Genomic DNA, 15,324 nt, shown 5'->3' on the forward strand with positions numbered 1-15,324 from the left:
AACATCACTAATTATTAGAGAAATGCAAATCAAAACTACAATGAGGTATCACCTCACTCCTGTTAGAATGGGCATCATCAGAAAATCTACAAACAACAAATGCTGGAGAGGGTGTGGAGAAAAGGGAACCCTCTTGCACTGTTGGTGGGAATGTAAATTGATACAGCCACTATGGAGAACAATATGGAGGTTCCTTAAAAAACTAAAAATAGAATTACCATATGACCCAGCAATCCCACTACTGGGCATATACCCAGAGAAAACTGTAATTCAAAAAGACACGTGCACCCGAATGTTCATTGCAGCACTATTTACAATAGCCAGGTCATGGAAGCAACCTAAATGCCCATCAACAGACGAATGGATAAAGAAGTTGTGGTACATATATACAATGGAATATTACTCAGCCATAAAAAGGAACGAAATTGAGTCATTTGTTGAGAAGTGGATGGATCTAGAGACTGTCATACAGAGTGAAGTAAGTCAGAAAGAGAAAAACAAATATCGTATATTAATGCATGTATGTGGAACCTAGAAAAATGGTACAGATGAGCCAGTTTGCAGGGCAGAAGTTGAGACACAGATGTAGAGAATGGACATATGGACACCAAGGGGGGAAAACTGCGATGAGGTGGGGATGGTGGTGTGCTGAATTGGGCGATTGGGATTGACATGTATACACTGATGTGTATAAAACTGATGCCTAATAAGAACCTGCAGTATAAAAAAACAAACAAAACAACTAATACTAAACTTTCATTGGGTTATTTGTATGGAAATATGTTAATATAAATGTTTCAGACATTACATGAAGTTTCTAAAAATCTTATATTTGTATTTGTATGGAAATATGTATGGAAATATGTTAATATAAATGTTTCAGACATTACATGAAATTTCTAAAAATCTTATATTTGTATTTGTATGGAAATATGTATGGAAATATGTTAATATAAATGTTTCAGACATTACATGAAATTTCTAAAAATCTTATATTTGTATTTGTATGGAAATATGTATGGAAATATGTTAATATAAATGTTTCAGACATTACATGAAATTTCTAAAAATCTTAAAAAAAAAAAAAAAAAATTATCTATCAATCTAACTCCCCTTGTTCTGATTCAATGCTCATCAAGCAAATTCTATTTTGGAATTGTAGACTTTACGACAGGAGGGGAATAAGTTGGCCAGTAGACTTGGAGTATCTAGTTTCCTTGATAGTTATATTTCCTATCACAATTGACATCAATGTCTTGTGAGCATGATTAGTACAGCTCAGTTGCATTGAGCCTAATCTACTCAGAGACAGTAAGAGAAAAATCAGAGTTAACTTGGAAATTAAGTGGCAGATCATTGTGGTGTAACCATTATAGGTAATATGAACCTGCAACGTCCAACCTGAATGGTAGCTGTTCTTAATGGATGATTTTCTTAGTTGTTGTATTATAACCTTGGACCAACACTTAACAAATTATTTGTCATTTGGAAACATCAATCTATAAATCTAAAAACTGACTAAACCATATCTAAGTACTTTGGAAATAATTCCCTTTAACAATTTTTACTTTACTTATGAGCAATCTTGGAACCCAAGAAGCTTAAAGTGATTGGATTACACAGCAAGATAGAATTTAAAGCCCCTCATTAACTCAGTGAAGTAGGGTCAAAAAAAAAAGACTCTAATAGTAATTTCTAAGAATTCTAATAGAACTTGCAGAAACAGTCAAATAGTGGTTGTTTTTTGATATAACTGCACAATAGGTGCCATCATGTAAAATGCAACAACGTACAGTAAAAGGTAAACATAGAATGCCAACAATGAATAAAAACGGGTAAAATTAAATCATGCTTTCAGGACAAAGCATAAATATAAGAATAAACTGTTAGCTTTACTGGAGCAAAAATAAATAGCAAACTTAAAAGTCCTTTAAACAAAGAATACTCCCAACAAAATAAAACCATTTGTCTTAATATACCAAACTAACTTTTGAATTCTGTTTAACATTACCATTTATCATCCAAACCTATTACAAATAATGAAACCAAGTTTCAAAATGCAAATGATTACTAATTAGCATTCTTTTAATACTATAGGTACACAATTCGTTATTTGCACTCGAGAAAGCCCCCAAATTTTGAAAACAGAATTTTTTCATAAGCCATTTGGTAGCAGAAACTGGCTGAACTGACATGGCATGAAGCCATTCATTCTATTTATCCCACATAGTGAACTACTGAGCTTTACTTGGTTGGTAAACTGCATTTATATAACAATATGCATACTTAAAATAGAGATTTTCTGACAAAAGCAAAAAGATAAAAATTATATTAGTGCAGGATTCTCCTTACAAATTAACTCTTTTCCTCTTCACTCCATTCAGTCAAGATACAACATAGGCAAGTAATCTGAAAATTTAGCTTCAGTAAGGTAGGTACTTACACATTTCGGCAAGATATGGGCTTGAGAAAACCAATTTCGTTTCCAGTAAAATGTGTTTCATTGCCACCAGAATCCTTACAAGTTATGTTAGGTGCTGGAAAACATGGAACTAAAGGCAGAAAAAAGAAAAAATCCATTATTTTTTTTCTTGTGGAAAAGTATGTAATTATGTTTTTTCCTAAAGCTAGCAATACACACAAGAAAATATGTTAAAACAAACCACCTCCCAATATAACATGATATACTTTAATTTAGATAGGAAAAGCTACATTTTATATACATATATATATATATATATACACACACACACACACACACACACACACACACGTACAAGATAAGATGCAGATAATATGATAGACTGGTCTCAACACAAAAGCATAACAATTGCCACACTGAGTTAGATGCATGACCCATCAAGTTCAACCTCCTGCCTCTGACAAAGGTAACAAGGGAAGAATTGCACATTACTATCCTTTACTTCATCTCTAGAATAAAGAATACTTCTCGAATTTTTATTGGTATCTCATTAGGTAATTCATTAAATTTAACATAATCTGATTTTATATTTTCAGTTTATAAAGTTCTTATAGATGATGGCTACAATAAACTAAGATTCCTCTTTATCTATTCTAAATAAATTACTTTCATTTATTCTAAATGTATAGAATTTGGTTTTTGTTTCTCTATTTCCCTCTAGGATTTGATGTAGGGTATTATCTCAGCATTTAGTAATTTTGATCATTATTCATACCCCAAATGACATGATAATAAGAGGCAGTAACACTTACAGAGCTTACTATGTGCTAGGCCGGCACTGTCCTGAAGTCTTTATGGCTCATCATGTAAAGAGCTAGAATTCTGGGGACTTCCCTGGTGGCGCAGTGGTTAAGAATCCACCTGCCAATGCAGGGGACATGGGTTCAATCCCTGGTCCGGGAAAATCCCACATGCCGCAGAGCAACTAAGCCCGTGCGCCACAACTACTGAGCCTGCGCTCTAGAGCCCGCGAGCCACAACTACTGAGCCCACGTGCCACAACTACTGAAGCCCATGTGCTGAGAGTCCATGCCCCGCAACAAGAGAAGCCACCGCAATGATAAGCCCGCATATTGCAACGAAAAGTAGCCCCCGCTCACCGCAACTGAGAAAGCCCACGCGCAGCAACAAAGACCCGACGCAGACAAAAATAAATAAATAAATTTACGAAAAAAAAAAAGCTAGAACTTCGGAATGAGAATGACCTATCTGTGCATTGCCTGTTTCAGAACCTTGGATTCCTTATAGATAAAAATAGCACTAAGATCATAATAAGACTATTGTGGGGATTAAATGTGATACAAAATACCTACTGTAAGGCACAGCATTTAGTAGGCATTCAATACATGTTAGTGCCTTTTCCTCCTTCACTGTTTCTGACTATAAGGTACTAATGTTTTTAGGCTAGTTTCAGTAAATGCTTATCTCTATGTTTAGCAACAATACAGCGGGTTTTTTTTTTTTTTGAGAAAATGAAAACAGAACTTGGTCTAATAGTGTAAAACAAACAAACAAACAAAAAAACAGACTCCAGAGTTTTATTATGAGAGAAAAATGGTATTTATTTTCTGTCTATAATTATCTTAAGATTTCCAACAAATCACTGTCCTTTTTTATGCCAGAGTAGTACACTGAGAGAATGAGGCCAGGAAAAAAACTCTATAATGACTTTGCACCCTTCTGTGTGTTACTGATAGTTCAAACTATACCGTCCCATAAATTTTATTTATTTAATGTATTTACATTTCCAACACAAGGAGGTGCTTATGCTAAAAGGCATAGATAGATTCAATACAACTGAGAACCACTTAAACAAGAAAAAAAGTAATAAAATTAAGGGAAGAGGAAGAGTGAAGAAATAATTATACTGGGAAACAACTAAGGGAAGACAGTATAACTGACCACAAATTTAGCTCAGAGGTTCCTGGTAGTTAAGGCAAAAAGCTTTACAGAGCTACTGTGATATAACTGAAAGAAAGCATACCAATTCACCTCTAAACCACTGTGGGAATTTGGTTTGGTTCATGACACAAGGGTAAGAGAATGTAATAGAGAAGGTCCTCAATTAGAACTTTTAAAACAACAGAGGTTTTCCACATAGCCATTTCTCACACTGACTCCAGACATAAGCAAGAGCTTATAAAGTTAAGATCTACAGAGATAGGGCAAAAGTTAACACATGATTTATATGTAGCTGTTTTGCCATCTGCCTTGATATACGGATAAAACGTACTGACTTTTGTGAATGAATTATTATCATGTCCCTTAAGTTATATCTCTCAATCTGCCATCTTAGGTCATGCTTTTGACTGGAGCTATATAGTAAGTAGACAACTCAAAACCGAGATTAACATACGTTTGGGGGCTTCCCTGGTAGCGCGGTGGTTGAGAATCTGCCTGCCAGTGCAGGGGACACGGGTTCGAGCCCTGGTCTGGGAAGATCCCACATGCCGCGGAGCGACTAGGCCCGTGAGCCACAATTGCTGAGCTTGCGCGTCTGGAGCCTGTGCTCCGCAACAAGAGAGGCCGCGATAGTGAGAGGCCCGCGCACCGCGATGAAGAGTGGCCCCCACTTGCCGCAACTACAGAAAGCCCTCGCACAGAAACGAAGACCCAACACAGCCATAAATAAATAATTAAATTAAATAAAATTTTTTTAAAAAACGTTTGAAATGCTAATATAAATTCTATGTTACCAACTGAAAGGAGATCAGTATGCTCTATTTCTATGATGAAGGAGTGATGGAAAGCAATTTTGCTTTCCAGGGGACATTTGGCAATGTCTGGAAACATTTTTGGTTGCCACTACTGGGAAGCTGCTACTGGCATCTAGTGGGTAGAGGCAGGGATGCTCCTAAACATCCTACAATGCACAAGACAGCCTCCTCACAATAAAGAATTATCTAGTCCCAAACATTAACAGTACTAAGGTTGAAAAACTGCTGTAGATCAGTGGTCTTCAAAAACTGTGGCTCACACACTCCCTAAAATAATTTTTTAAAACCATATACTCCCTCACACATTTTTAACTTGACATCTAAAATTTTTCACCATGGATTTAAATTGTTGGGAAAAATATTATTTCCAACATACTGTAAATACTGCCCTTAGTATTGAAATATTATAGCATTCTTTAAAATGGAATCTAAATACCACAACAATTTGATAGCCATTATGATCCAACCAAGAATATGAAAGCTCTTCTTTAAAATTCAGAAATTTTACATCAATTGTAGGAAAAAATACACATATAAAAACTGAGGATCTGGAAACTGATTATTTTAGACACACTGTGGGTTGAATTGTACCCTCCCAAAAAGATATGTTGAAGTCCTAACCCTCAGTACCTCAGAATGTGACCTTGCTTAGAAATAGAGTCTTTGCAAATTTAACCAAGTTAAGATGAGGTTATTAGGGTGGGCCCTAATGCAATAAGACTGGTATCCTTAAAAAAGGGAAAATTGAACATACACAGGGAGAAGATGATGTGAAGACATACAGGCAGAAGCAATGTGAAGACAGAAGCAGAGATTAGACTAATGTGGGGCATTCCCTGGTGGTCCAGTGGTTAGGACTCGAGGCTTTCACTGCCGAGGGCCCAGGTTCACTCCCTGGTCGGGAACTAAGATCTCACACGCTATGCAGCATGGCCAAAAAAATTTTAAAAAGAGAGAGAAACTAGGATTGATTAGGTTGCAATCCGAGGAATGCCAAGGATTGCCGGCCACCCCTAGCAGCTCGAAAGAGGAAACAAAAAATTCTACCCAGAGTTTGAGAGGGAACATGGCCTTGCCAACACCTTGATTTCAGACTTTCAGCCTCCAGGGACAGTAAACATCTACTGTTTTAGGCCATCCGGTTTGTAACACTGTTACTAACAGCCCTAGAAAACTAATTCATCTATATCTGTTTACCTCTTGGAAAGTTTTGTCCACCCCCAGGACTACATGTACTCCAGTTAAGGCATCAGACATGTAAATAAGTCAAAGCAATGTCTGGTTTAAAAAAATTAAAGTTTTTTGCCTTGGTGAGGACCATTCCACCTCCACAAAGAAGTGACCTGCAGGAAGATCTATAGATAGACACAAGTTTTTCTTCAAATAACACCCTTAATTTTTTTTCAAATCCTCAAAGTAGTAAGCTCTGGATTGGAAAATTGTGCAATAAAACAGAATTCTATTACTAAATTTTGGATAATTTTCCTCTAAATGTATTACTACCTTGTACCTGCTGTTTGAAGCTGTCACTTTCTTGCCTTATAGCCTTGTTAGATCTTCCTGCAGACTATCTAAAATCAGATCTTAAAGAGATAGTTGCAATACAAAACACTGTAATTATGATTCCCATTGGGGTTACTGTCCAATACACCTTGCCTAACAGAAATGTACTGTTTTTTGAGATTACAGGTTCCTATACAAAATTTTAAAAGATCAAACATTTATAGGTGAGTTATAAAAATGCTTTATAAAAATATTAAAAACTAAATCGTACCTTTCTATTTTTTGGTTGGATACTATTAATTGTTCAAACTCCTATATTTTGACAATTTTAGTTTTCAATGCTATGGTATCATTTCTAATATAAGAAATGATTTGTATTCAATATGAGCTGCTTTGTATTTAATGAGACAGATAAAGGAGAGAAAAATGCCCAATGTTCTAGGCGTAGAACCTCAGGAAAGATACAAATAGTGGAAGTACCAGAGTGAAGGGGAAACCACATTGCTACAGTAATTCTAGAGAAGTCTGACAGAAGTATGAGCTAATTATTTCAAGGGATGAAAATTATGTACTTTAATGAGGATGGATGAGCTGCTGCTCCCAGTATAGTGAGATAACATGAGAAAATATTAAAGAGAAACACTGAGACTGATCCGATTTGTTTCAACTGATAGAAAGCTCCAAAAAGCAATACTTTAGAATGGGACGAATCTGTGTTTAAGTCCAAACTCTGTCACTTAACTAGTATGTTCTTTTGGGCCAGTTACAAAACCTCACTGAACCTTGTTTTGTAGTCTGTGAAATGGGAATAAGACCCTTGTAATGCTATTATACACGTATTAAAAGCATATGGTATGTAAAGCATGATGCTTGGCTAGAGGAAGTGTTCAACTTCCTTACTCTAGGAAATTAGAGAACTTCAACACTGAGAAGACTAAGAGAATGAACCTGACATGAGGAATGAATATAACATGTGAGTGGCTGTAAATTTAATAATTTTGTGAAATGAAATTAATCTATTCAATAGATGCCTACAACCCTAGAGTTTATTCATTTTTACATATTTTATAATTTCATTTGACCCTTATTTATTTTTTTTAAAGGAGTCCTTCCTTCCTTCCTTCCTTTTTGGCTGCACTGTGTCTTCGTTGCTGTGCACGGGCTTTCTCTAGTTGCGGCAAGCGAGGGCTGCTCTTCGTTGTGGTGCGTGGGCTTCAGTAATTGTGGCCCGTGGGCTTAGTAGCTGTGGCTTGCAGGCTCTAAAGCGCAGGCTCAGTAGTTGTGGCACACGGACTAAACTGCTCCGCGGCATGTGGGATCTTCCCGAACCAGAACTCGAACCCCTGTCCCCTGCATTGGCAGGTAGACTCTTAACCACTGCGCCACCAGGGAAGCCCAACCCTTATTTTAAAAAAGAACTATTAAGTAGACAGAACTAGTAATATGCTCCTTTTTTCTTTTTTTCCTTTTACAAACAGAAAAACTGAGGTTCCAAGAAATTAAATGAACTCACCAAAGTGTCATAAATTGGTAATATTCTACAAGTCCTAGACTAACTCATCACTTTTAATCAGTACTCTTCTCATTACACCATGATAATGCCATGCTTACACTGATATCAGGAACAAGCAAAAATAAATCAATACGATGAGATTAAGGAAGCCAGTTTCCAATAAATGTTAACTAGCTGACAAAATTAAGCAACATGTTACAAGCTTGAAAACTATTCCATTTGCAGTTTTCTTGCAAAATGTTTGGCTCTGGCCAATGTCTAGGATTTAGATGGCATCAATTTAAGCATGGTACACTGTTATTTCTCAATTATAAAAAGCAGCAGTTTTTTTAATACAAAAAAGCTAAACTAGAAATAAAATAATCAATGAAGTTTCATCACAGTAAAATGGACTGACCTAGAGAGGAGGTGGTTTGGGATCCTACTCCAGTTAACATCATGCCTCTGCACTCTGATCTGATCTGTCAAATAAAAGGGTCAGACTCTTTTATTTATGATTTCTGTAACAGGTTATACTGCATAATGACCGGATAATTAAATGTGTCAATCTAGAATTCGGGTGAAAGCAAAAGATAAAGTTGGTAAGAGCCAACCCTATCTTCATATTTCTAGTGTTAAAAGACACCTCTCCTCTGTTAGTGCTGGAGCTGGAAAATCATCATTTTGCAACTATCACAGTAAAGAATGATTCGGAGGACTTCCCTGGTCATCCAGTGGTTAAAACTCCGTGCTTCCACTGCAGGGGGCACGGGTTCGACTCTTGGTCAGGGAATTAAGATCCCGCATACCTTGTGGCACAGACAAAAAAAAAAAAAAAAAAAAAAAAGAATGATTCATCAGGGATAGAATTATCATGGATGTTAAGTCTAGGGGAAATTTTTGATGAGGGATAGGATATTTGCATGGTCTAAATGAGTCTCCCCAAAGACTGTTTATTAGTTGCAAAGGAAAAAATATTTAACTGAAAAGTCTGAGTGATCTACACTTAACATCATCAATGAGAGGCAGATGGATATCATGTCCCTCAGCTGTAAGATGCAGAGGACACGCCATCACTTATGTAGTTTTCCATCCTGGGATGCAGAACCTAAATCTAGTTGTAAGGAAATATCAGACAATCCCAAATGAGGAACATTCTATTAAAAATAAGGGGACTGTAGTCTTCAAACTTGTCAGTATCATTAAAGACAAAGCTGTGGAAATATTCCAAGTTAAGGAAAACTAAAGGCAAAACCTGATCTTGGGATCCTGTACTGGGGGAAAGTGCTATCAAGGCTTTATTTGGGTCATTTGACAAAATCAGAATGTGGATGGTAAAGTACATGCATTAATACTGAACTTACTCAAGTTTACAACTGAACTGTGGTTATGTCAGGAGAATATCTCTATTCTTAGAAAACACACACAAACATATTTAGGGACAAAACATATATACACAAATTCAGAGGGAGACAGAGAGCATGCATGAGTGCACAATGATAAAGCCAGAAGGATAATGTTTAACAATGGGTGAATCTGGGGAGAGGGTGTATGGGTGTTCTTTGTACTATTCTTGTGATTTTTCTGTAAGCTTGAAATTATCTCCAAATAAAAAGTTTAAAAATAACACACTCTTTGCATAACTAATTTATGCTATTAGAAGTTAGGATAATAATTATCATTAAGGCAGGGTAGTGGCTATAAGAGAGCATGGGGCAGAGTCGTAGCATGTTGATAAGGTTGTTTCTTAATCTGGAAGCATTCATAGGTGTGTTCAGTTTGTGAAAATTTATTTGAGTTATATTTAAGTGTACTTTTCTGTAAATATATTTCAATAACATCTTAATAAAAAAGACCTTCTGCCAAAGGACCAGAGCAAAATTTCTGGAAATGGAGTTTAAATACTTTTGTATTTCACTGGTCAGAAAATTAAAAACACTTGCTTATATATGTTTTTATGTATATATACGTTCTAGACAGAACACTCCTTGAGGGCAGAGATTGTCTTCTTTTATGTATCATCTATACCATTTAGCAGAAGCCTGCCATATAATAACTTCTCAATAAATAAATTTCTCAATAATAGTTTATAATATAAATGTTCACTGTTAGTTGTTTTGATCCATTTAATTATTTTAATTTAATTATTAAACTATTACAAATAATTTCTCAATAAAGATGCGTGTTAACTGGTATTGGGCTAACTGGTAACCACTTTAAGACCACAACAGTTTATTGTCATAGTTGAATCTCCTTTGCCTTTGGTCCCGATTCTTACTCTCTACCTCCAAACTCCCCTCTCTGTAAAACATTCCACCTACTCATTCCTTACTAAAAAGTATAGTTTAAGAAAATTAAACTTAGTTTGAGGATTCTGCAATAGTCCTTCATATACTCAAAAAAACAGAAGAAAAATTTTGGCTAGAGAAATGAGAGAGATCACACTTTTCACAACTCTAATATATTCCTATGTCAGGACCAAAAAGCATGTTTCAAGGGTCCTTTTGATGTCCTCTCTGATCAGCACTCAGAAGTGACTCACCACAGCCACTCCACTAGTCTTGCGTGTTTTAAAAAGGACAATTAAAAAAAGCATCCTGTGGACAGACATAGCCTCATGAGGGCTGGGCTGGTAGAACCTATCCCAGATCTTGGCTGAACACTTCTGGGTCATGCATAAACTATAATCCACATGCAGAAGCCCTGTAACTCATATTTGTCTCAGAAACTTTATTTTCTTTTTAAAGTCATCATAATAATCTAAAGTCATTTATTTATTAATTTTTAACATTTTATATGTGTTTCCAGATTGTTAGGCACTTATGGTTTATTCTCTCCAAATGAATAACCATGCCATTCCTGTATATAGAAAGCCTTCCTTTTATTTTTCTGCAGCTCTCCACTTACATCATCTATGATAACTTACCTGACAGGTCATGACGTGACCATAACACCTCCAAGTCCTTTTATACTTCCCAGCAGTCTGATCATTTGATTTTGTAGTTGTTTATAAACTTATTTAGCAATAATTACTTAAGTGGATTCAAACTTATTTTACAAAAGAGACGCCTAACTGGAGGGCAGAGCTCTTTTTGGTCAGAAACTATTCTTTTCAGTTGTATAATTTCCTTCAAAATCCTCATACCTACAAAGAATTCTGCAGACTAGAAAAGGCTTTTTTGAGATGGCTGGCTGCCTGATTCCTAGTTTAAAGTGACCTCAGTCACAACAGTACTCACAGATTTCCAACATATTTCATATACGTGGTTGAGTATCTGAAAGCTCATTCTTCTTTATGTGTGTTAACACTATTCTCTGTATTCTGAGAGCACAATACAAAAGACTGAACTGTAACACAGGCAAATCAGAATATACTTATAAAGCAATTTAAAAAGGAGAGGATTCCATGCAAAGCTCCTTTAAGTCTAACACATCTAAATTAAATGTACACATATTGAGCAATATTTACTATAAAACTCATATATATATAACCTACTACTGTTTATATGATAAAATTTCATTACTCCAGAACACTAGCAAAACGTCTGTTATAAAAGTTTAACACGATTTACTTTCAAATATCTCTGCTGCCTAGAATGGGGCTAACAGTGTGTCAAAATATAAAGAGATAAAAAAGAGAAGGGAGATCTTTTAAAAATATATACAAATTCATAATCAAGAGGTCAGTTATTTGACTATAAGATACTTTTGAAAAACTGAAAGTTTTTTGCAGTTAAAAAAATCCTTTTAATCTGATTTCCATAATGAATCTGTTTAGTAGCTTTCATTTATAAAGAAAACATCAATTATTGTCTTATTTCCTGTCTAAACACTAAAACAATCAGTATATATTCAATAGGTGTTCTTTTCTCAAAATAATACTAGGTATTGACCATCATTATGTACCATGTCATATAAGAATGCCAAATCCAAATAGCTCCAACATACAACTATCTGCCTCCTTTCCAACATATAACCCTTTAGAAGGCTAAACAACTTATTTTTATCTAGCGTTACGTATTTTTTGGAATAACAGAAGCTCCCCCAAATCATTAGGTTGAGGGTGTTATCCATTATCAAAACGTCTAAGAAAATACTGATGCACACTTAAAATCCTTACCATATTGTTTTCATACTTAGGATGTACCTAAGTATATTTTAGAAGTGCATGATATGGGTGATATAGCTCCTCACTGTACCTTATTGGACTAAAAGTCTCATTTCAAGTTCTTTGAGTAATTAAAAGTCTAAAGAAACATCTTTGTAAAACATAACTTGATAAATAAAGGGCAACAAGAAAGCTATATAAACTGATTCCAAAGGTTTTTTAAAAAAATGAATGAAAATAAAATCTTCTCAGTTTATATAATTAATAGAATAGGATTATTTTTTAAATTAAATATTAACAACCCCTAGCCAGTTCTCCAATATTAAGTTGTTCTGGAAACTGAATAATAATAATGTTGTAAATCAAGAAAAAACACATTTATTAATTACTGTTAGCGATCACACATTCACCTATGAAATAATGTTTTAAAAATTATTTTAAAAAACATGTTTCTGGAAGTCTTACCATGAGCTGTGTAGTTTGTACAGTTAACTGGTTCTTGTGTAGCATCATTTATTTTTGGATCTTTACAAATATATGTAGAAAAGTTAAGGAAACATGAACTACATTCCAATACAAAACATTATCATCTTGTCTTTAACATGTCATCTTATATATTTATGCTTATATTCACATGTGAAAAGAGGATGTTAGTTTGTCCAAGTCAACAAGCACAGGTATACTTTTAGTGTCACTAAATAATACCTGAATATTAATTTATTACAGGAAAATTGTATTAAAAACTCTAGCAGAGGGTGCTATGCTTATAGAACATCAGTCAAGGTTTAAGCACAAAGCACACAAAAAAAATGAAAATAAAAATCTTTACCAAATTATTATAAGTGAACTTCAGGTTAAAAAAATCAGTTTCCAGATATCTGACTGAAATTATTCACAGGCCCCAAGTATTACCATATACATAATTTCATGTAACACAAATAACCCTGTGATGTAGATACTATTATCCCCACATTACTGAAGCAAACTGATGCTCAAGGTTTGAGTGATTTATCCAAAGTGGTATGAGTGATATGTAGTAAAATCAGATTTCCTGATTCCAAGCCGGGGGTGCTTCCCATCAGACTGTGAGGAAGACGGTTGTTTTAGGTGGGTCTACATGGTCTCCCCAACAGGATCTTAAGCTTTTGTAAACGGATATAATAATTATCTTCTCATAGATGTTCACAACACTTGGGGTCGGGGTTCTGTTTCCTAAATATTTTATTGACACTAATATGAGATAAGTAAGGTACTCACAGGATGTCTCTGGAGACAGAGTCTGACACCTCTTTAGGGTTTTTGAATCACTATTGGAAATCTCATCTTTATGCCAGGAAAAACATTTTCCAGTTAACGTCATCTTGTATGCTCAGCCACTTCTAAGTTTCAAAAAGCACAACTCTTCATACTGCTCAATTATTAGAAAGAATCACCCTGACATTTTTGCCAAGAAAGGGACTCAACTTACTAGGTCAGTGATTCTCAAACTCCTAGCATAATGGTAATCAGCAAATTAGAGCTATTCTGTAAAAATTTAATAATGGCGGCCTCTCCTCAACTCCTAAAAATACCATCGAATTTTCTTAATTTTAAGATTTCCTCTCATAGAATCTTTCTTATATCTCCGGCTTCTATTAATTTTTCTGCTCTACAATTTGTATGAAACTGTCTAATTTTGTACAAAAGTACCTATTTTAATTTGAATGTAACTCCCATTTCATATCCTCCTCCCTTTATCAGAGCTGCTGCAATGAACAGATCTACTTAACTCCTCCAGCCTCAGTTTTCTCATCAGTAAACAAGCAGCTAACACATATAGCCCCTACTCATTGTTCTAAGTGACTTACCTGTACTAATTTATCACAACAGACCTTTAAGTTGGTAGCACTGTTATCTATATTTTTACTCATGATAAAACAGAATTCAAATAATTTGTCCACGGTTACAAAGTGGAGCAGGAATTTGCCCCCTTGCAGTCTGGGATCTCATGTAGGTCGAGAGAGTATAAGGTAATAAATGTAAAGTTAACGATAAATGGGCAACATACATTGGTTATATCGTTATTAACTACAGTACTTGTCTTCCCCGAAGTCCGCAAATTTCCAGGGTAGGGTCTATCAACCTTTTAACTTAATTCCAGTGCTTACAAACATGGCCCAACATACTTCAGTATCTACGTGTTTGAACAAATAAACCCACCGGTTAAAAAAATGAATTTTTAAAAAAGAAAGGGGGATCACAAGAGGAAGCGTCAACGATCAGTAAAATCCCAAGGAAATCACACAGGATAGCCTCTGTCCGTCCCAGCCCCACATCTCTCTTCACCGCCTGGGGTCCCTCGGTCATTAAAGAACACAGGTCACCTTTCCTTTCAGTATAACCTTAGCCCGTGTTGAGAGCCGCGACCCACTCTCGACCCCGAATCTACCTCGCCCCATGGTTGGGGGGGGGGGGCTCCTCACAGAGGATATTGTCCCACTTTGAGGTCCTCGCACTTAAGTGATTCTTCGCCACCGCCGGCGGCAGCTCCCCAAGGTCCCGTGGTTACTGACACGACCCACAGGGCGGCCAGGAGCCGAGCAGCAGCACTCTCGGAAGCAACCGGCCCGGAGACGCGAGAGGCCGCCATGCTGGGGACCGGCATGTCCCCCATAACTTCCGGTTCCGCCTTCGCCTAGGCGAAGCCGGGAGTCTGGCGGCAGCGGGAGTGAGGCTCTTAAAGGGACCGTGCATCCGTCGGAGGCAGGTCATCCCTCTAGGCCTGCGGAATCACCTGGGAGAGCTTCGATTGGTCTTTGAGAATCAGGAGGCAGCTCGCTTGGAGAATCAGCTGACGTCCGTCCACGGCTTCCTCCCGAGCTAAGCCTGCTGCGGCTTTTCCATCAGCAAAAGTGCCAGCGGCGCCCGGCAATTTGATAAACCTTTTACAAACATTATCTCTGTTAGTCTGGTAGGATTTGGGTTTACAGATAACGAACCAGACTCAAAGACGCTAAAGAACATGTTGGCCTTAGTTACTGAG

The 15,324-nt window shown here is 36.3% G+C and overlaps 1 protein-coding gene across 3 annotated transcripts in view; it reads right to left on the bottom strand.

Moving 5' to 3' along the window:
* Positions 1-14,981, bottom strand: part of TM2D1 (TM2 domain containing 1) — a 59,988-nt gene extending 45,007 nt beyond the window's left edge. For 2 of the 3 annotated variants that reach the window (XR_009009803.1, XM_057557564.1), the window contains exons 1-3: positions 14,770-14,981; positions 12,768-12,837; positions 2,444-2,552 (exon numbers count right to left, since the gene is read on the bottom strand). Coding sequence is in view for 2 of the 3 variants with exons in the window: in XM_057557564.1 (XP_057413547.1) it covers positions 2,444-2,552; positions 12,768-12,837; positions 14,770-14,955 (365 nt within the window). In the remaining variant the exon portion in view is untranslated. The remainder of the gene's footprint in view (positions 1-2,443; positions 2,553-12,767; positions 12,838-14,769) is intronic. The other variant, XM_057557561.1, reaches the window with a different exon arrangement.
* Positions 14,982-15,324: the final 343 nt, after the last annotated feature.

Source organism: Balaenoptera acutorostrata, chromosome 1, assembly GCF_949987535.1.
Source record: "Balaenoptera acutorostrata chromosome 1, mBalAcu1.1, whole genome shotgun sequence".
Lineage (NCBI taxonomy): Eukaryota > Metazoa > Chordata > Mammalia > Artiodactyla > Balaenopteridae > Balaenoptera > Balaenoptera acutorostrata.